The sequence below is a fragment of the Gordionus sp. m RMFG-2023 genome, chromosome 3 (genome assembly GCF_954871325.1).
Source record: "Gordionus sp. m RMFG-2023 chromosome 3, tfGorSpeb1-WG-v2, whole genome shotgun sequence".
Lineage (NCBI taxonomy): Eukaryota > Metazoa > Nematomorpha > Gordioida > Chordodea > Parachordodidae > Gordionus > Gordionus sp. m RMFG-2023.
In genome coordinates this window covers 26,705,820-26,727,431 of record NC_088777.1, presented here as the reverse complement: position 1 = coordinate 26,727,431, position 21,612 = coordinate 26,705,820, and the positions used below count along the sequence as shown (strand labels likewise).

General features: G+C 25.1%; 1 protein-coding gene across 3 annotated transcripts in view; it reads right to left on the bottom strand.

Moving 5' to 3' along the window:
- Nucleotides 1–21,612, bottom strand: part of LOC135927510 (PAX-interacting protein 1-like) — a 90,576-nt gene that overhangs the window by 11,757 nt on the left and 57,207 nt on the right. For all 3 annotated transcript variants that reach the window (XR_010572105.1, XM_065463529.1, XM_065463530.1), the window contains 3 exons: nt 13,468–13,636; nt 10,748–10,851; nt 329–457 (listed from right to left, as the gene is read on the bottom strand). Coding sequence is in view for 2 of the 3 variants with exons in the window: in XM_065463529.1 (XP_065319601.1) it covers nt 329–457; nt 10,748–10,851; nt 13,468–13,636 (402 nt within the window). In the remaining variant the exon portion in view is untranslated. The remainder of the gene's footprint in view (nt 1–328; nt 458–10,747; nt 10,852–13,467; nt 13,637–21,612) is intronic.

Genomic DNA, 21,612 nt, shown 5'->3' with positions numbered 1-21,612 from the left:
ATTAAAATTTAAAAATGGGCTGCCAAAAATAAAATATAGTTTATTATGCGATTTTATTATTTTAAAAAAATCGGATCGATTGGTTTTTAAATAATATTGGGTTTATCCGATTTTTCTTGAAAATAGCCAATATCGAAACTAATCCTATTCCAATATATAGCAATCCTAAAAATTACACGGATTAAATTATTAATCAGGCTACTACGCACATTGTCGGTAGCATATACACAAAACAAATTAGCATTTTTAATGGGTAGCTGACTGTTTGATTGTTTCAATAAAAAGTTATTTAAATGTATTATCTTGTATTTTTATTTAAATATCAAACTTTATTTTGTAAACTGATCTGCCTAGTAGAAGGCCTCTGCTTCACAAATGTTCCACCTGCACTTTCTATGACTGGTTTAAGAATTTTAAGAGAAGGTTCCACGTTGGGGGTTAGGTAAAAATTCATGTTCTATATAAGGTTCAATAATAAATGTTCAAATATTTATTCAAAAAATAATTAAATTGATAAAATTCAAAACATGTTTTTACTAGTTTTTAAAAAAGCCATTGTTCTCGAGTGTTATTAAACGGCTCGTTTTGAGCCGATATTTAAAAACGGCTAATTCAGTTTTTCCAGAAAAATATTATGCAAGCCTGAAAATTTTGCTCATAGAAGGAGCAAAGGTCTAGACATATAGTATTGAAATTTCGAGGCTTAGTCAATATTTTTCTGGAGAAAATATTGAGTACATTAGTTCTCGCCTTTCATATTAAATTTTATTTATGTTTTAATGATTCCTACTAGTGTTGTTAATCAACTAAATTTAGTCGACTAAGTTTTAGTCGAAAAGTTCGACCAAATACTTTAGCAACTAAATTAGTCTATTAGTCGACTAAAACGACTAATTTAGTTGACTAAAACGACTAATTTAGTCGACCCTTTTAGTCGGCTTAATCGTCCCGTTTTAGCGACTAATCAAATTTTTGAGCCGAACAGAACATGCATACTGTATAATCGGGGTTAGTGTGGCCGACTACTTAAGATATCATAGAAGATGAACTAAAATAGTGACTGACAATCATTATCGTTATTTGTAATATTTTTTGAATTTTTTTGAAGCGACGGTAAAATAATAAATTGTACATGCTAAATTAAAATTTTAGTGAAGGTGTACCGTAGAAAATTGGCAATTGTCATAATCGTTATTTTTGATCTTTGTTGAATTTTTCAGGTAAAAATATATGTTGTAAAGATGTAAAAATAAAATTGAAAAATAACAATTGTCATAATAGTTATTTTTGAACTTTTTAAAGTAAATGGTAAAAATAAATATTGTAAAGATGTTAAAATAAAATTTCAGTGAAGATATACCATCATAGAAAAATAACAATTGTCATAATCGTTATTTGTGAACCTTTTTGAATTTTTTCAATTTGAATTTTTTCAAAGAAAATAGGTAAAAATATATATTGTAAACATGTTATATTAAAATTTCAGTGAAGATGTACCATAGAAAAGTGACAATTGTCATATAAATTTTTTCAAAGCAAATAGGTAAAAATATTTATTGTAAAGATGTTAAAATAAAATTTCAGTGAAGATGTACCATAGAAAAGTGGCAATTGTCATAATCGTTATTTGTGAACCTTTTTTAATTTTTTCAAAGAAAATAGGTAAAAATATATATTGTAAACATGTTATAATAAAATTTCAGTGAAGATGCACCATAGAAAAGTGACAACTGTCATAATCATTATTTGTGAACTTTTTTGAATTTTTTCAAAGAAAATAGGTAAAAATATTTATATTAAACATGTTAAGTTAAAATTACAGTGAGGATGTACCATAGAAAATGATAATTGTCATAATCGTTATTTAAAATATTTTCAATTTTTTTTTGCTCAAATGATCTGGTTTTTAGCCCACACCCTTCTATCTAATTGGGCCGGCTAACTAAATAATTTTAAAAAGTGCTAACGGACCCTTGAAAAATTTTAACAATGGGCGGGCTAACAAACTTTTAACTTTTATTTGTTATTTAAAATTTATTTAAACATTAAAAAATATATGCTTTATAAAAAAAATTTAAATACCAGATTATCGATAACTGTTGTGGATTTTATCGTCGGAAAAATTAATGAGATAAAAAAAACTTGTTGGATTTTATTTGCAATTATAGGGTCGAAGTATTTCGTCCTATAATAGATCAAATTATAAACATCAGAATGGTTTTCTGCGAAAAGAGAGCTTATTTTGATGTGCAATCCTAGGCATTTTGATGAAAATAATAGTAAAGGTATTTCTGAAAAGGCCTTGGAAAAACTGACACAATTGGCAAATATATAGAGTGTTAAATTACGTAACGAATTGTGTTCATTTGCCTATGAATTGAAAGATTTAATAGCATAATTAAATGAAACGGACGATGATATCGTATGTGCAGGTGAGGAGTCTAATGAAAACGTACAATAAGATAATAGCTCAGAATGTGAAATGTGATAATAAATGTAACAATTGTTTAATATGCGTGAATGAAATTCTTAAGATACAATATGTACACAAGTGCATACACAAATTTATTTTTGACATATGAATACATTTTAACTTTGTTATTTACACAAGTTAATTGCGAGAGAACATATAGTAAATTAAAAATTATAAAAAATAGGATGAGAACTAATATAGACGAAAAAAAATTAGGATCGTTTTTATGTTAGTTGAATGAGAACTTTTAGTGGAGATTGAACTAGAAGATATTCTTGTTTATTTGCGCAAAGATTCAAAGTTAAAGAGATTTATCAACGTAAAAATTATATATTATCTTAATTCTTTTATTTAAAAATAATGTAATTCAAATAAAAATAAATATTTAAAAAATAAATAAGTTAATGTTGAAAAAAACAACATGCATTATTTATAAAATGAAAATTTTATTATTTAAATTTTTTTTAAAATGGTATTTTTAAAAAAAATAGGAACGCTTTTGATCACAGAAAATTTGGATTCATTTTTATTTTTGCATGATAATAACAAATAATATGAATAAATAATAATTTTATATTATCATAAATATTTTGAACATAATTTAAATCGAATATTTTTTTATGCTTACTAAATTATGAAATTTTTAGTAAGGGTGTAGCGCTGAATCATTTGTTATTAGATGCTTAAAAAATTTGGAGAATGGGCATTGTTGTAACATTATATATTTTTTATGTATAATGTTGTCGAAAATATTATTATATAATGTTTTTAAAAAAAGAAATATATTTTTTTACATATATATTTTAATTTATAAAAAGATGGGAAAATTATTATTATTATTTTTGTGAGAAAAATAAAAGAATAAAAAAATGTTTTGCGTAATGATTTGTGTTTAGTTAACTGTTTCATCAGGTTCTCATATTAGTAGTCACAATAATTTTACTTTATTCAAATTCTCATAGCATTAATCGCAATAATTTGGTGCCGTGTAAAAACGACACTTATAATTAATTAGGCATAACCAATTATCACCATCTATACGACGGCTAAAATTTAAGAAAAAAGAGGAAAAATTCATAATCAAAGGTAAAATATTTTTTTTTATATATATTTTTCCATTTCGAATTATTAGAATTAATATAGTAAAATTTTCAATAAGTTTATTATAAATACGCAAAATTTAGAATTTGAATAATTTGTAAGGCAATTTAAAATAAAATTAAAAATGATTAACAAAAAAACCATAAGAGCATATAATTACATAGAGATCAAAAATTTATCTCAATGTATTTATTAAGTATTAATTTTAAGTTTTATATTAAGCATTTATTTTAGTATAAAAGAAGAAATATTAATAAGGAGGAGAATAAAATAAGTAAAACAAATGGATATATGGAAAAATTAAAGTTTTATAATGAAATATATATGATGAAAAATGTGAAATAGTAAAAACAGATATCATTAGAGATGCTGAAAAGAGAAAATTTGAAATTATTGTTAATAAACCAGAAATCATTAGAGATTCTGAAAAAAATGATGAAATAGATATAGTAAAAAAAAGAGATTGAATTTGAAAAAATGAGAAAAGAAATGAGAGAAGAATGGGAAAATGAAGGAAACGAGATAGAATAATTAGAAAGGAAAAAGAAAGAGAATTTGGATAAAATTGAGTTTAAAAAAAAGGAAAAGGAAATATTAAGAGTAGAAATGACAGAAATGGAGGAGAAAAAGGAATAGAGCAAAACTATAGAAATAATACAAAGGAAGATAGAATGAAATATAGAAGGAATCAATGTAGAATGGGGCAGAATAGAACATGTTATAATTGTAGGAAATATGGTCATATAAGCAGAGAATGTAATGGAGGTATGAATTAGAGCATGTTACCAGTAGTTTGTAAAAGGTGTGGAAATACTGGTCACAATGCCGAAAAATGTTATGTGTCAACCTTCAAAATACAAGAAAATGAACGAAAGGTAATGTCATGTTCAAATTGTGGAAGAACAGGACATACTTCGGATAAATGTTTAAGAGAACAAACAGGTATCAATGCGTTTCCACTTGTTAAAAACGGATTACCAGGAACGAATATTAAAAATGAATATAATATAATACCTAAAGAAACGGAAAATGAAGGAAATAATGCTCAAGTAATAACTTGTTTTTGATGTAGAAATATTGGTCATTATGCGCGGGATTGTCCTCTAGTATGACTATATGATAGTAAAATAAAAACATTTGGAGGAGATATATTAAAAAATCAATTGGATCAAATGAAAGAAAGTATAAATAAAAATAAAGTAAAAGATAATAATGAAATGGAAAGAAAAAATGAAGGAAATGGAAATAACACTTATGGGATTTATAATAATATGTTGGGAGATGTAACACAAAAAAATATTCAAATATGCAATTTACCGATTTTAAAGTTGGAAGATAATAAAAATTTTGGTCAATGTCCAAGAGTAAAAGTGAATGTAGGAAATAAAGAAATTTAGATGTTATTGGATATAGGGACAACAATATCTGTAATGGGGTATGATGAATTTTACAAATTATGGCCGAATGAACCCATAATTAAAGATAAAATGAGGGTAAAACAATTGAATGGTTCAGAAATTATGGTATTGGGAAAAGTAAATTTACCGGTATTAATAAATAAAGAATTGATAAATTTGGATCTTTGAATATTGAAAGAAAAAATTGATATAGTTTTGGGATGGAATTGGATATAGAAATTTGGATTAGAAAATATTATGTTGAATATATTTAAAGGGAAAAATAATAATAAAAATATTGAAATATTAAAAAAATATGTAAAAGAGGTAGATGTTAAAATTTTGGGAGATAAATTGATGAAAAATGAAATTTAGAGAATATTAAAATTGAGATTATGGTATATAATAATCAAGAAATTTGTGATAATGAAAAAAATGAAATTTTGGAAAATAAAATGTTAAAAAGTGGTGATATTAAAAATGTATTAAATAATTCTGAGGAAATTCAGCAAAATAAAAAAATTATAAGTGATAAAATGGGTCAGGAGAAGCCTGATATTTTGGATAATAAAATTGACATAAGTATAATGCCTGATGCGGAAATTGAGAAATATATTGATTTGGATTGATGATATTTCGGTTGATCTAGATATTTTGGAAACTAGTGGCGAGGATTTTAAGTTGGAAATAGGGAAGAAGATCGCTGGGAAGAAATCTGGACTAGATAATAGTTATATAAGAATTGATGAAATGTATAAGGAATCAAATTTGGAGAAAGAAAAATTACCGATATATCATAATTTTCCTGTGAAATTGGTGAGAAAAAAAGTTAAAAAGTGAAAGTGTGGTAGAGGAAGGAGAAAAGAATGTGGTTATATTAAGGAATGATATTGATGATTTAAAGAATAAATATAATTTGATGAAAAATTGGATTGTTTCGTAGATTATAAGGTAGATATTTGTTTAAAAGAGAGTGGAGGATAATAAGGGGGTTAAGAAGCATCGAAAGTAATTGAGAACAAGAAGGGTATGAAAATATAGTTAAGAAAAGGAATTAAAGGAAAAATTTGAAAATATATATTTAGGGAAATGTAAATAGTAATTTCCTGAGTTATAAGGAATAAGTTGAAATATAAAAAAAAAGGAAATAAAAGTGTGAAAACAGGAAGAATTGTATGGGAAAGGATAAACCAAAGTATTTCGGAGTTAAATGTTGATTTATCATGTTAATACTTCATATTATATTATAGGAAAGTTGGAAAGTGTAATAATGCGCACAAATTGAGCGTTTCAAGCGCAAATAATGCATTTCAAATGACCTCGTGCAAATTGGTAAAATTACAGTTTGGCGTTAGCAACCATTTTAAAAAACGCAATAGGTTTGCTTTTTCATTACTTTTTATTATTATTCGCTGTGCAATATTATATAAAATGTAATATAAATATCTTACTTATATCCTAAAAAGGAATATTTAGAAATTAAAGAAATAAGAACGCCGACGATAATATAATTTTCAAAAGACAAATCCTTTTTTTAAGAACTTATTTAAATGTTGCGTTTGCAACGCAGCGTTTGAAACGCTCAATTTATGCACATTATAATTGATTAAATTGAGACGTATATGGTATAAAAGGTTAGTAATAAAATATTAAAAAAGGGGAAAACACACGAGTTAAGTAAATGTTAATATAATTGCACAGAGAATGTAAATTCATTTTTTTAAATTAAAAATAAAAGAAAGGAGTAATTAATTAGTTTAAAAAAAAGAGAAATAGAAAAAAAATAAGAAATAGGAAAGTTTTTGCGTAGTGGTTTATAAAAATGGGGTTAAAATTGAATTTCAAGGAAAAGTGAAAAGATTTATTATAGGAATTTGGGGTAATTTGTAGAATTCGTTTTGGAAGATAATTAGAATATAAATTGTGAAATAAGAAAAGAGGTTAAGAAATATGTTTTGAGTAAAAGCGATAAATTATGGAATTGATTTAAATTTTAGGAAAATGTGTTGTAAAAGATATTTTTTTATAAAAAAGGGTTGTAAAGATAGAATTTAGAGTTTCAAGGAAAAATAATTAATTATGATTGGGGAATTGTAGAAGAATTCGTTTTTTTGACAAATTATAAAAATTAGGATATCGGAAGATAAAAGAGGTTAAAAAATGTGTTGAGTAAAAGTAATTAATTTTGAAAATTAGTAAAAGTAAAAAAAAGTATATAGTAGGTTAAAGTAATCAACATTGAAAAATTAAAGAATATAAAATTGTTATTTTTTAGTGAAGTGATTATAGTTTATTAAAAAAATTGAAAAAAAAATTGGATTGACTTTTTGTAATATTTCTTCCAATCAACTACAATGACTCTGAACAATTAACTATAATGATGCTAGATTGATGATACCTAACTTAAGATAGAATGATCATGACTGACCAATGATGCAATGGATTAATCAAGCTAGGATTCATAAACCAAATACCGTCTGTCCGAAACGTAAAAGATGAACGACGCAATATTAAGATAACAACTAATTTATGACTAGTACTACAAAGAGCGTGGAAAAAAAGAGGACAGCAACGTTATAATCAACTCTTTGATTCAACTGTAACAATACTGCGATGGCTATCATTGAAGACCAGAAAAGGGTGTATGAACGATGCAAAAAGAAAAATAATATAAAAAACAATTTTTAAAATATATGTGAGTTATTTATTGAATTTTTATACACCAATTGTTTTTTTTAAATAATTACTTGAAAAATGTATCGTTCTTGCCCCGGGTTTTTGTTCCTTTAAAAAGGGGGCGTGTTGTAACATTATATATTTTTTATGTTTATTTTTGGGAATATTGATTTTTTATGTATAATGTTGTCGAAAATATTATTATTATATAATGTTTTTATAAAAAGAAATATATTTTTTTACATATATATTTTATTTTTTAAAAAATGGGAAAATTATTATTATATTTTTAAGAGAAAATTTTAAAATAAAAGAATAAAAAAATGTTTTGCGTAATGATTTGTGTTTAGTTAACTGTTTCATCAGGTTCTCATATCAGTAGTCACAATAATTTTACTGTTTCCTCAATTCTCATAGCATTAATCGAAATAGGCATATTTAAATTTTATATGGGGGGCGAGTGTGGTTTAGATTTTTTTATATGGGCGGGGCATGAAGAAAAGTCTATAAAAATTATTTAAATTTTATTTCACATAACAATAACTAAAAATTCTGCATCCTTCTATGATAAAAAAATTCAAGTAAGACACATTTAATTTAATTCAATTTATTAATAAATAAACGTACCAAAAAATATATAGAATTAAAACAAAAAAATAATGGTGCCAGTTAGGCCCTTAAATATTTCAAAATTAAAATAATAAATAAAATCTCAAAATGTTATATTTTATTATATGAAATTAAAAATAATATTGACAATATAGGGATAATGTGCCATGAATGGCTATGTTTTTCCTTTTTTGTAAAAAAATTATTAAAAGAGGAAAAAATTTGTTTTGATTTTTAAAGAAAACGAGGTATGTATGTTAAGGGTGTGAACCCCGGGTCTTTCCCCGGGGCTCGTGATCAGAGCTGGTTTAGTTAATTTAGACCCAAATCCAGGGTCAGGGGGTTACACAACTAACCAATTAACAAAACTTAATCTTTTTTTATTTAAATAGTTTTCAAATCAGGAAATTTATTTATATGTATAATTGCAGATTTACAAATCAATCTCCTTACTTTCAAATTTAAATGTTTTGTTATGTAATTAAAAAGTGTGCTCTCTTCTATTAACCTCATCTACTCTTATCTTGTGATTTAATCTTGACGTGGATGCTACCTATTTCAAACGTTGCATTTAAAATTTAATTTTTTTTGCTTTTGGGAAAACGGGTGAAATCATATTTTTATTCATGTTGATGTTATATTCTTCCAGGCAAATGAAATCTAAGAAGTTTTTTAATCTCATTAGCTTCTCCCAAATATAACATCCACAACAGTTATCTGTACTTTTAATGTTTACCAAATAAATTGTAAATAACAAATAAAAGTAAGAATTTTTTAACCGCGCTGGCAATTTTTAATAATATTTAGCTAGCTCACCCAATAGGATAAACGGGCGTAGGATAAAAGTCAGCTCGTTTCAGCAAAAAATTCAAAAAAATTGAAAAATAAATATTATGACAATTGTCACTTTTCTATGGTACATCTTAACTGAAATTTTAACTTAACATGTTTACAATAAATATTTTACCAATTTGCTTTGAAAAAATTCAAAAATAGCCATTATGTATGACAATTGTCACTTTTCTATGGTATATCTTCACTGAAATTTTAACTTAATAAAATATTTTTACCTATTTGCTTTGAAAAAATTCAAAAAAGTTTAAAAATACAATTGTCACTTTTCTATGGTACAACTTCACTCAAATTTTATTTTAACATCTTTACAATATGCTTACCTATTTACTTTAAATAAATTCAAAAAAGTTCAAAAATAACTATTATGGCAATTGTCACTTTTCTACACTGAAATTTTATTTTAACATCTTTACAATTTAAAAAAATTCAAAAAGATTAAAAGATAACAATATGACAATTGTCACTTTTCTATGGTACATCTTCACTGAAATTTTTATTTAACATGTTTACAATATACATTTTTACCTATTTAATTTAAAAAAGTTCAAAAATAACGATTATGACAATTGTAATTTTTCTATGGAACAACTTCACTCAAATTTTAATTTAACATGGTTACTGTCATAAATGATATATTTTTGTAGTTAAATGTCAATCATTTTATAAGATATATTTTTTTAATATAATTAAAATGTCAGTCATTTTAAAATTAGAGATTTTTTTTTATCATTTGATTTTTTTATGAAATTGCAAAAAACCATTCTTGGACATTATTAATTTTTATAAAACGACTTATCAATTTTTTTGTTTTATGAAAATATGATTCTAATGTTGATTTGAAATTATCAATAAAGGAACCTTATTTTATTTGAGTGTTTAATTGTCTGAATTGAGATTTTAATTGTCTGAATTGAGATTTTAATTGTCTGAATTGAGATTTTAATTATCTAATTTGAGATTTATTTCCCTTTTATTTAGTTTTCTAGATTATCAATTCTATTTCTTTGTTTTTATTTTTGGAATTTCGTTTCGTCATATTTTTGACAGTTACAAAACATATTTTTACCTATTTACTTTAAAATAACTCAAAAAATAACGATTATGACAATTGTCACTTTTCTATGATACATCCTAATTTAAATTTTAATTTATATTTTTACCCATTTGATCCAAAAAAATTAAGAAAACAAAAAATTAATAAAAATAACGAATATGAGATTTGTGACTTTTCTATGGTTTATCTTCTCTGATATCTCAAGTAGTCGGAAGAAATAGACTAAACCCGACTATACAGTGTTCAGGTTCGGTTAGGCTCAAAAAATTGATTTAGTCGACTAATGGGTCGACTATGCTGAAATTAGTTGTTTTCGTCGACTATATTACTTGTTTTAGACGACTATACTAGTCCTTTTAGTCGACTAAATTAGTCAAATAAATTAGTCGACTAATAGACTAATTTAGTCGCTAATCGTAGTCATGGAAATCGACTAATTAACAACACTAATTCCTACATTATCGAAGGTATTGGGTTTTCTAACTATATTGAGCGTTAATTTATCATCCTTTAAATTTTACTAACTTCGACTATGAGAAAGTTTATAAAGATAATTAGTTTTAAAAATAATATATTTTTAACTTTGAATAGCAAATCTCTATGTTGAGCCCTATATAAACTAGTTTTGAGGCAGAAGTCGTAACTTCTTTCGGCGTCTATATCTTTCAATATGTACTCACTTTCATCTGTAATGTTTTTTAGAAAATTTATATTTATTTGCCACGATATATGTCCCGTCTCAGGCATAGCGAAAATAAATGATATTAAGGGTTTCTTTACTTATTTCTTTCTCTAAAAAATATTTATATAGATATGTAAATGATATGACTTATGTTTCGAAAAATGTTTTATTCTTAACATTTACTGTTTGAATTATCAGAATTTAAATAATACTACCATATATTTATAATATATATGGTGAATTCCATATCAAATCAACCAAAAAAAGTCGATTCTCAACCCGACCCCCTTCAATTTTTCTTAAATTTTGCATAATGGTAGTATATACTATAACTAAGAAAAAAATGAAATTTTACCTCCCAACAAGGTTTACTCGCCAAGATATGGGCGTTTAAAGCGCGGAAAAATAGTACATTTTTGACAAAATGTGCCTCATTTATTTTCAAATATCTCGAGAAATAATTAAGTTAGAAAAATAATTTAAATTTTATTATGTAGCTTAATAATAGTTCTTTAATATGACATAAAAATAAATATGATATAAATTTGATGAATGTCCAAAACCGGATGTATAAAACCGGAAATGGCCATAGAAAAAATAGATAGATATAACACTGCTTTATATCTGTGCCAAATCCTAGCCTGGGATGAAAAAGGGTCTAGGAGTTATGACTCTTTATATGGCTTAAATTGATCAAAAATATCTTCATTTAATGAATACTTATGAAATGTTTTTTTAGAAATTATGTCTAAATGGTAGGCCCTAACTTTTTTTTATTTTTAATTGTTAACATATTGTGACTGAAAATTACTTGACAAAATAATTCTAAACCAATTTATAACTTTATTTTTCTGAAATGCATAATTACATATAATATAATAATTTATAATTATGTTTACAATATATCATATATTAAATTATCTAACGAATTGGAATAAATTTTGACTTTAATTTTATTTTCGTCAAGGGGAATATAAGCATGGTATTTTTGTGTTCCCGGAATTCGTTTTGCTCTCAAAAATCTGCTTTCTAGATGATTTCCCATATTATTGTATTCATTATTGCTTACAAAAATGTAATTTACTCCATGTATATTATTTGTTGCAAAGTCGAATAAATCCATTGGTGTCAAAATATGGTTTTGATATGGCCGTTGCAAACTAGCTCGAGCTGCTAGCCGTTTTTTAATACCTCCTAAACTGTCGCACGGACTTTTTCCATAGCTGTAGCAAAAAAATGCCACTCGGCCTTTATACCAAAATCACATTCATGATTATAGAGATTTATGAAATTTTTTTAATTTTTATATTGGGTTACCATCAGAAAAATAATAAATTTTGGTCAATGTATCAAATCTTTCTTTTAAAAATAAGATCATTTTAGTTTGGAATAAATAAAAGGCACAGGCATTGTGCTTTAAGCAATCTGATATCACCACTAAACTTATATGTTTTATAGTGTTGTACTGACTATAATAAATGATAAAAGAGTGAATAGTGGACTGATTATTTGTCCAATGAAATCCCTGTGCATGGTCTTGCACTTTTTCCCAATAATATAATATGATTTTATTATTTTTTTAGTTTATAATAATTTAGTTTCTTTTTCCCAATAATATAATAATTTTATTATTTTTTCCGTTTAAGAATACTATTTTCGATTCGGAGAATTCATTTTTCTTTAATATAAATGAAAATTGTAATTATGATTCTAAGATGAAGTAAAAGTTATAGAGCTTACACATTAGGGGTTACGAAAACTACAATATGAATGTGAATTTATCAATTAAATATGATGACTTGTTGAATTTTAATTATGATAGATTGTTTTATGCTAATAAATAAAAAAAAGTAAGGGCATATCATTTAGACATAATTTTTAAATAAACATTATTTCATTAGTATTCATTAAATGAAGATATTTTTGATCAATTTAAGCCATATAAAGAGTCATAACTCCCAGACCCTTTTTCATCCCAGGCTAGGATTTGGCACAAATATAAAGCAGTGTTATATGTATCTACAGAAAAAAAAATACCTTTTTTTTCTATGGCCATTTCCGGTTTTGGACATTCATCATATTTATTTTTATGTCATATTAAAGAACTATTATTAAGCTACATAATAAAATTTAAATTATTTTTCTAACTTAATTATTTCTCGAGATATTTGAAAATAAATGAGGCACTTTTTGTCAAAAATGTACCATTTTTCCGCGCTTTAAACGCCCATATCTTAGCGGGTAAGCCTTTTTGGGAGGTAAAATTTCATTTTTTTCTTAGTTATAGTATATACTACCATTATGCAAAATTTAAAAAAAATTGAAAGGGGTCGGGTTGGAACCTTGGTTGATTTGATATGGAATTCACCATATACATAGACTAATCATGGAAATATTTCGGCAAAAAAATAGATAAATTAGAAGCCATGATAGTTAGAATTTTAATTGCTCCAATTAGACCTTAACCTTTAAATACTTCAGACAATTATTATGGGCAAGAAGCGAAGAAAGTAAAAAAAATTTTGTTTTCTCAAATCGTAAGAATATTTTAATATTACGACATACCTGTGAAATGCATAAAGGATTTCAGGAAATTTATTTTGATAAAATAAGGGTTAACCTAAGAAATATCCAGCATTATGACTATCCTCCACCCATTTGGACGTCACTATATATCTACAATGAGAAAGAGCGCAAAAAAATTTTAAGGTGCGCTTGATAGAGTCCATTATCACGTGTGTACAGCTCATGGGATTATCGGTCACTTCTCCTCTCAAATTTGTTATTTGCTAAAAAAATGAACATATATTTATATAATTAATGAATATTCATTATGTACGCATTATATTATATATATTCTTTTAATTAGTTTATTTTATAATTATAATTCAAATAAATAAATTATCAGAAAATGACAATACATTTTACAAATATAAAAAAGAAAGGGAGAAAATTAGTTAAATTTTTCAAATTTAAATTATTTTAAACCAGGGCTGTGAAACCTTCCAAAAATAGGATTCAGGTTCAGTAAAAAATCTCTGAGCCCGGCTCGAGTTCAGAAAAATACTAACTTATAAAATATCGTTAAAATAGAGAAAGTCATTTTTTTAAAATTTATTTTATTTGTAATTATTGACCATAAAAATAATTTATCATCTTAATTATAAAATATATAATATAACACAATTTAAAAAAATATTATTATATTTCTATATTTGAAAAATTTTATTTAGGAGAATTATCATATATCTTCTAAAAATATCATCAATGAAATTTCCACATGGGCCCACAATATATATATTTTAATGATGAGAACAATCGTTCAACGGTAACATAGTAATTAATTAAGTTTATTATGATATTAATAATGTACTTGTGTTACAGGGACACCTAGGATAATTTTCGCCAACTTGTATAATTATGGCTAAATTAAACTATCCTCTCCCCAAATGTCTAAATATTTCTAATAATGAGCAAATTGAGTGAACAGATGTTCACCCTGATAGTGTTGTTAATTTGCTTGGTCGTAAAATTTACGACCCTTTTATGTGCTCAGGCCGACCATGGGTCCAGACCCGGGGTCGTGTCGTGTAACGATTTAATAAACAAGTTGATAATTAAATATTTTTTTATTGTAATAATAATAATCACTGATAGAGGGCGGGTATAGGTCTTAGGGGGTCAGGTATATTTTTATTAACACAAAATATCGATATGGGTAGTGTTGTTTAATTGGTTGTGTAAATCCCAAACCCGAGGTTTGGGTCTAATAAAATCACTGCGATCTACATTAGCAATATTTATATAAGAAATAAGCCAGCATTAACTCGAACCCCATAAATAATGTTGTTTAAAATATTTTAATTAAAAATTATTTATCAATAATATCGAACTTAAATAGGAAAATCCTGCAAGCAACTCAGCTTATGACTAAAATTTTTTTAATCGGGGCCACTTACTTAGGGCTTGGAAATAATTAAAATGAATTATTATGTAGATTTGCTTAAAGATTATTTCTATACCATCCTGATCTTAGTTCAGAATTAGATACGAACTTTCTGACCGGATTTATTTAATTTCATCAACTAGAGTATGAATATTTAATAAAAATATAATTTTTATTTGGGTTTTTAATAATAAAATTAAGTATCTGTAGCTAATTTTTTTAATAAAATCCGCTATTTTCTTATATGATAAAAAATGTAAATTATATATTTCTTCATGATTTTAAAATCTAAAATAAAGATGTGATTGATATTAACGAGTGGCTTAGCGTCTCTAGTTTCTATAAATATAATAAAATATTTTTATTTTACATAAAAAATTCAACATAAAATTGATTAATTTAAATCTATTTAAAAATATTTCCGTCAACATTCTCGATGGAAACAGTTATAATTATAAATTTGATGAAAATTAATTTCCATTTTTTTAGATTTGGGAAGAAAAGGAAGTTTTTCAAAAAAATTTCAAAAACACAGTTTTCAATTATAATTTTATTCGTATTCGTAAATATCATCATCATCGTCATCGTTTTTCTTATTATGTATAATATAATTATAACCATATTAAAACTGAAACAGAAAATAAAATCTAAAAATGAGATCAGATAATTAGTAATTACTAATTATCTATTAAATTAGTTTTTCAAACTTCAAAGATATGTATGATATAAGATCGAATTTCCTTTTCGATATATCAATTCGTATGTGAGTTAAAGAGGCTGTGAAATATATTAATCAAAAAACTAGTAATTGCCTCAATTATATGGATCTTGTTTTGTTATTTGGTTTGAAGATCGCTTTGAAAAATAATTATTTAAGTTAAATTACAGGAAGTTTTTAAAAAATAACAAAAATTTTTTCAACAATTTCTTTCAAGTTTTTAATAGTAAATTTTATTTTATTTTTGCAATAAAAATTTTTATATCTGAAAAGGGGTTTTATTTTTGATAAAATCGTCAACATATTTTTTTAATATTAATAATTAATTAATAAACATTCTGCCATATTGTTATTTTTTTGCGCATTCTGTTTATAAAAGTGTGCTATAATCTCTTCAGAATCTGTTTTTAGTGAATTTGGTGATATTGACTTGACAGTTAACATCGCCGTAAACGTAAACTGATTTCTGATAAATAAGTAAATTTTGGTATTTCTAATAAGAAATCTTCGATTTATTAATGTTAAATATTGTTTAAAATATTTATTCAAATTTCATAATATATTTGTTCATTATTTATTATATATATAGATTAATGTTACTTATTACTTATATAAAAGTTATTTAACAATAAAAATATTTTATATACTTTTAGAATTGCAATAGAATTGAATATAAACTATAATTGATCATTATAATATATTTAAATAAATGACATAAAAATTAGATATGATATCGGATCGGTAATCGGTCGATATCAATTTAATATCGGAAATATCGGATCGGATAGGCCTCCAAAAAGTGATATCGGCACACACCTACTTAAAACCCAAATTTATTAGTTATACCTTTAAAACCTGTGGTGATCCTGGATAAGTTGACATCCCTTTAAAAATTATGACATATATAATATTGGGAATATAACTTTAATATAATAAAGAAAAACTTTTTATTGGCCATTTCATCACAAATTATAAATTTACATTTCTTTTTATTATTTATACATGCATGAATGACGTTGAATTTTTATATTGGTCCACATTTAATTACAATATCATTATGTGTTAAAATAAAATTTTACTTTTTTATTTTTTTTCTGTCATGCATGGGTCACTCTTTTTGAATATTTACTGATATTTTTATTTTACTATAAAAATTTTTGATCAAAAGAAAGTCCCCAAAAATGGTAAGAAAATGAGAATAAAAAAAAAGCTTTATTAATTTAGAATGAATAAGATAGAATAAGATTTAATTTAAGATTAGAAAATGAAATTTTTTTTTACTTTTCATTTATCCGAGCCCCAGGTGTAATTCATAGGTGGGTCTGAACTCCGGGTCTGGACCCTGGGTCTGTGCTCGGGGTTCGTGCTTAGAGCTGGTTTGGTCGATTATTTAGACCCAAACCCCGGGTCTGGGTTTTACACAACCAACCAATTAACAACACTGATTTCTTTTTATTTTTCTAATATCAATTTTTCAAAATCATCATTATCATCAAGATCATTTGTGGCTTAAATTTTTAGGCATTCAATAATTTACTTTTTTCCCATAATTCCGTTAAATGCCTCTCTAAATCTCATATGCTCTAATATCTCATTTGGAAAAGTATTGTCTATTTTTCCAATTCTAAACGGTATTTTATCCAAATTTCATAAAAATCGGAGAGGCATATTTGGATTGTAGTCTTAAGGTTATCAAATGAAGTAGTATCAAAACTTCAGTTATGTTAACTATTGAATCCAATTGTATTTCCTCTATTATAACTTCCGATGTTGTAACAAATTCCAACAAATATCTTCCAATTCTAACAAATGATCCAGCTCGTAACAGATGGCTATCTTGTAAATTAAATTGTCATAGGTTTTTTCCAGTGATTTCAAGATTTTGACAATAATGGACTTCTTAAAAATTACCACATACCTTGATAGGTCAATAATCGATTTTGCATAACTAGTCTTTAAAGAATTATTAATGACTAACTGTAATGTGTGTGTTGAAATCTAATGTTATACAAGTCTTTCAACATTTGGTCTAGATCTGCCATTTCTTTATTTATTATAAACATTCATATCATATTCATCCCAATTCTCCCTTTATAACAGACTTATTTATTTATCTTATAGCCTTGATTAAATTTGCACCATTATTGGTTGCTAGTATACAAGTTATTTAATAGAATGTCGAATTTATTCATGGTCTCTAAAATTATTATCTCCCGGAACTATTTATTTAATTTCTTATTAAGCCAAATTTCTTAATAAGATAATCTTCGAACAGATTGAATATTATTCCCAGAATGTTTTTATCCAATCGTTTAGCATAATCAATTTTTAAAAAGATTCATTTTTTGTATCTTTTAATTTTTCTCACTACTTTTTTAGACTCACCTGTAATCAATTCTCTAATTTTAAAATATTTGCCACACCCAGGGCTTTAGTAATAAGGTAAATTATTTTTTTAAACACTTAGTCTTCAATGATTGAAAAAGGGCGGCCCTTAACGGTCACCATTTCAACCTAAGCATTTGTCAGATCTTCTTCTACATCATAATATGAACAGATTTATTTGTACAATATTTTTCAATTTTACTAAAATATGTTCTTTTGCATCCGATTTGGTAGTAGTAGAAGTGTCTAATTTTCGTTTTTTATAAATATTGTATAAATTGTTTCGAGTGATTTTTCTTAATGTATCTCTCTAATTTGCTATTATGATTCCGTGATAAAACTACATCACATATTATACAGAATTTCCCTTATCATTAAATTTGATATTCCGCTAATAAATCTTTAATTTTAATCTATGTTTTATTTTTTAACAAATGATTTAAAATTAAATAAAACTATTTAAACTAAATTTACAATTATAAAATAGTTAACACAAGGAAATATTTGATTTATTACTTAGTAAATAGGCGCCATTTTTATTGCATATTTAATCAATATTATTTTTATATACTATTATCAATTTAAATAAAGTTATTAAACTTAATCTGCAATTACAAAATAGATAACAGATATTGCCTTATTTTAATTAAAATTTAGATATGACATATTCTATGAAATATGATTATTAAAATTACTTTATAAATAGCCACCATTTATATATATATATCAGTGTTGTTAAAATAGCGCGCTACTTTTTTCAGTAGCGGTAGCTATAGCGCGCTACTTTTTTTAAAAAATAGCGATAGCGGTAGCTCGCTACTAATTTAGAAAGTAGCGAAGTAGCGCGCTACTTCGTTACTTTCAATTTTACATAATAAATACATCTAAAAATTATTAAAATATATTTTTTATAAAATCTAAAATTATAATCCTTTAATTTAATTTTGAAATTTATATTTAAAAATATACATTATTGTTATATATTAGATATAAACAGTTGTTAAATAGCAATCTGTATTTAATTTATATTTCGCGCATTCATTAAATTATATATTTTTGAAATTCCGTTATTGGTATGTCCTTGCTTTTATCTTATTTTATATTTCATTTTATTTACATTTTATATTAAGCATTATAAATCTTGTTATGTGTGAGATTGTTGAAGATATTGAAATTTCTTTGGAAAATGAGCAAAATATAGATGATCCTTTCCCAAAATTCAAGAAATACTTTAACCTTGAAGAAAAAATTAATACTGGATATCGGTTTCGGTGCAAGATGTGCCGCAAAATTATCTCTTCAAATCATACGAGCAGCTTTAATTTGAAAAAACATTTAAAGGTAATTAAACAAATTTAATATCAATGTGTAGGCTAATCTTTAATTTTTAAAATAAATTAAAATCAAAAACCAATTATTTTTTTTATATATTCATAAATTTTATCTAAATTATTTAAAATATTTTAAAATAGTTATTTCAATCATTTTTATGTACTTATCTCCTACATAATTTTTATTCTAAGTATTTTATAATTTTAGACTGTGCACACTTTAAATTATAAAGAGATTGAAAAATATCTCAAATGTTTTGGGGTAATGGAAGAAGATAAACCCACTTCCAAATCAAATTTAATACAAACAAAATTAACCAATTTGGATTCATCAACACCTGGTGTATCCCAAAAATTGGCTGACAAAGTCATTATGAACTTTATAATAGATAAAGTTCAACCATTATCCTTGGTGGATAATAATTCTTTTATAAAGATGATAAACACTTTTTCTCCACGGACCAAGATATTTTGCCGGCAGACATTGATGGCAAGAATTTTGGAGAGCTTTAAGGAAATGAAAGAATCTTTGATATTAAATCTATCAGATGTCTCCTACGTCTGTACAACGGCAGATTACTGGACTCACAATAGAAGGTAAAAATGTTTATTTTCTGATTTATAATATGTCATATTTTTAGAGTTTATTTAGGAGTAACTGCACATTGGATTGATCCTAAAAATCTTAAACGAAAATCTGTAGCGTTAGCTCTAAAGAGAATAATTGGCTGTCAGACTTATGACATTCTAGCCAATATTATTGCAGAAATCCATAGGTCTTACAAAATTCAAAACAAGGTTTGTATGATTACGGATAATGGATCTAATTTCCTGAAGGCCTTCAGGTTTTAAATTTATTATAATTATTTTATAATATGATATAAATAATATAGAATATTTGGGGAAGATAATAATAATAACAATACTAGTAATATTTCTGACAAAAATATTGAAGATGGAGAACAAGAAGAGGATGATGAAATGGAGTTTGAGATAATTGATGTTCATGACATCCTTGGTTTTAAATTATTTTATATTTAATTTTTCATCAATATAAAATAAAATTTATAATATTTAGGATCTTCAATAAACTCTTCTATGTTACCTAGCCATCATCGTTGTTCCTGACACAACCTAAATTTAGTTGCGACAGGATGCTGAAGAAGCATTATTAAATGAGGATTTTAAAAGAGTATCAAGATCTACATTTTCTAAATGCCAAGCTCTTTGAAATAAACAAAATAAGTCATCAAAGACGTCTGATATTTTCAAAAAAAAAATAGGACGTTATTTATTGACACCAAACACTACAAGATGGAATAGTGTTTACAATGCTATGAAACTTTTAGCATTGTTTCTAGATGAGAAAAAAATGGAAACGAATTATATATTGGATCAAATGGGAATACAGTATTTTAATGTGGAGGAGCAGACTTTTATTAAAGAATATACTGAAGTATTTTTAATTAATAAATAATATTATATTATATTTAACCATTTTAATTTTTTAGGTTATGCAATATGTTGCTGCCTCACTTAAAATCTTAGAAGGGCAAGAAAATATGAGCATGGGATATTATGTGCCCACACTGAGTATATTAATTACCAAGCTCAAAAGAATCAATAATCTAAAATTTTTCCAACCACTGGTAGATCTATGCTAAAAGGCATTGAGAAAAGGTCAAAACTTTATTTTTATTTACTATTATTTATATAAAATGAATGATTTATTGCTTGATTAGCCATAATTTAAATTGGCTTAATTTACAACACAATCTATAATATTTAAATTGGCTTAATTTACAACACAATCTATAATATTAATGTAATTATTAATTAATATAAAATTCAAAATTAATATATTATTAATTACCTTGTGTATAATAATTATATTTTTAAAATTTTTATTTACCTTAATTTATTGCTATTTTAATATTTTTTTTATAAATGAATCTAAATCTCAGATAAATTTAAATTTTAAAATGGTATTCTTCTTTTTTTTATAATAAATACAATCGCTTTATATAAATTAGATTTCCAGATATGTATGATGATGATAATGTAATAGCTGCTATCGTTCATCCTAGTTTCAAGTTAAATTGGCCATACATTAATTTGACTGAATCCAAAGGGCAACTTGATAGGCTGATGGTATTAAAAAATGGCATGCCTAACCACGATACTATAGCAAGATAGAAACCGCAGCCTTCCATAGACGATTTTTTTGAAATAAATAATAATAATAATATTATTGAACCTCTAGATGCTTTTTTTAAATCTAAAAATACTAATTTAAATATTTTTGATGATTTTTTTCATATAAAAAGTTTGTTTATTAAATTTAATACTGCGTTGCCCTCAAGTGCTAGTGCTGAACGATTATTT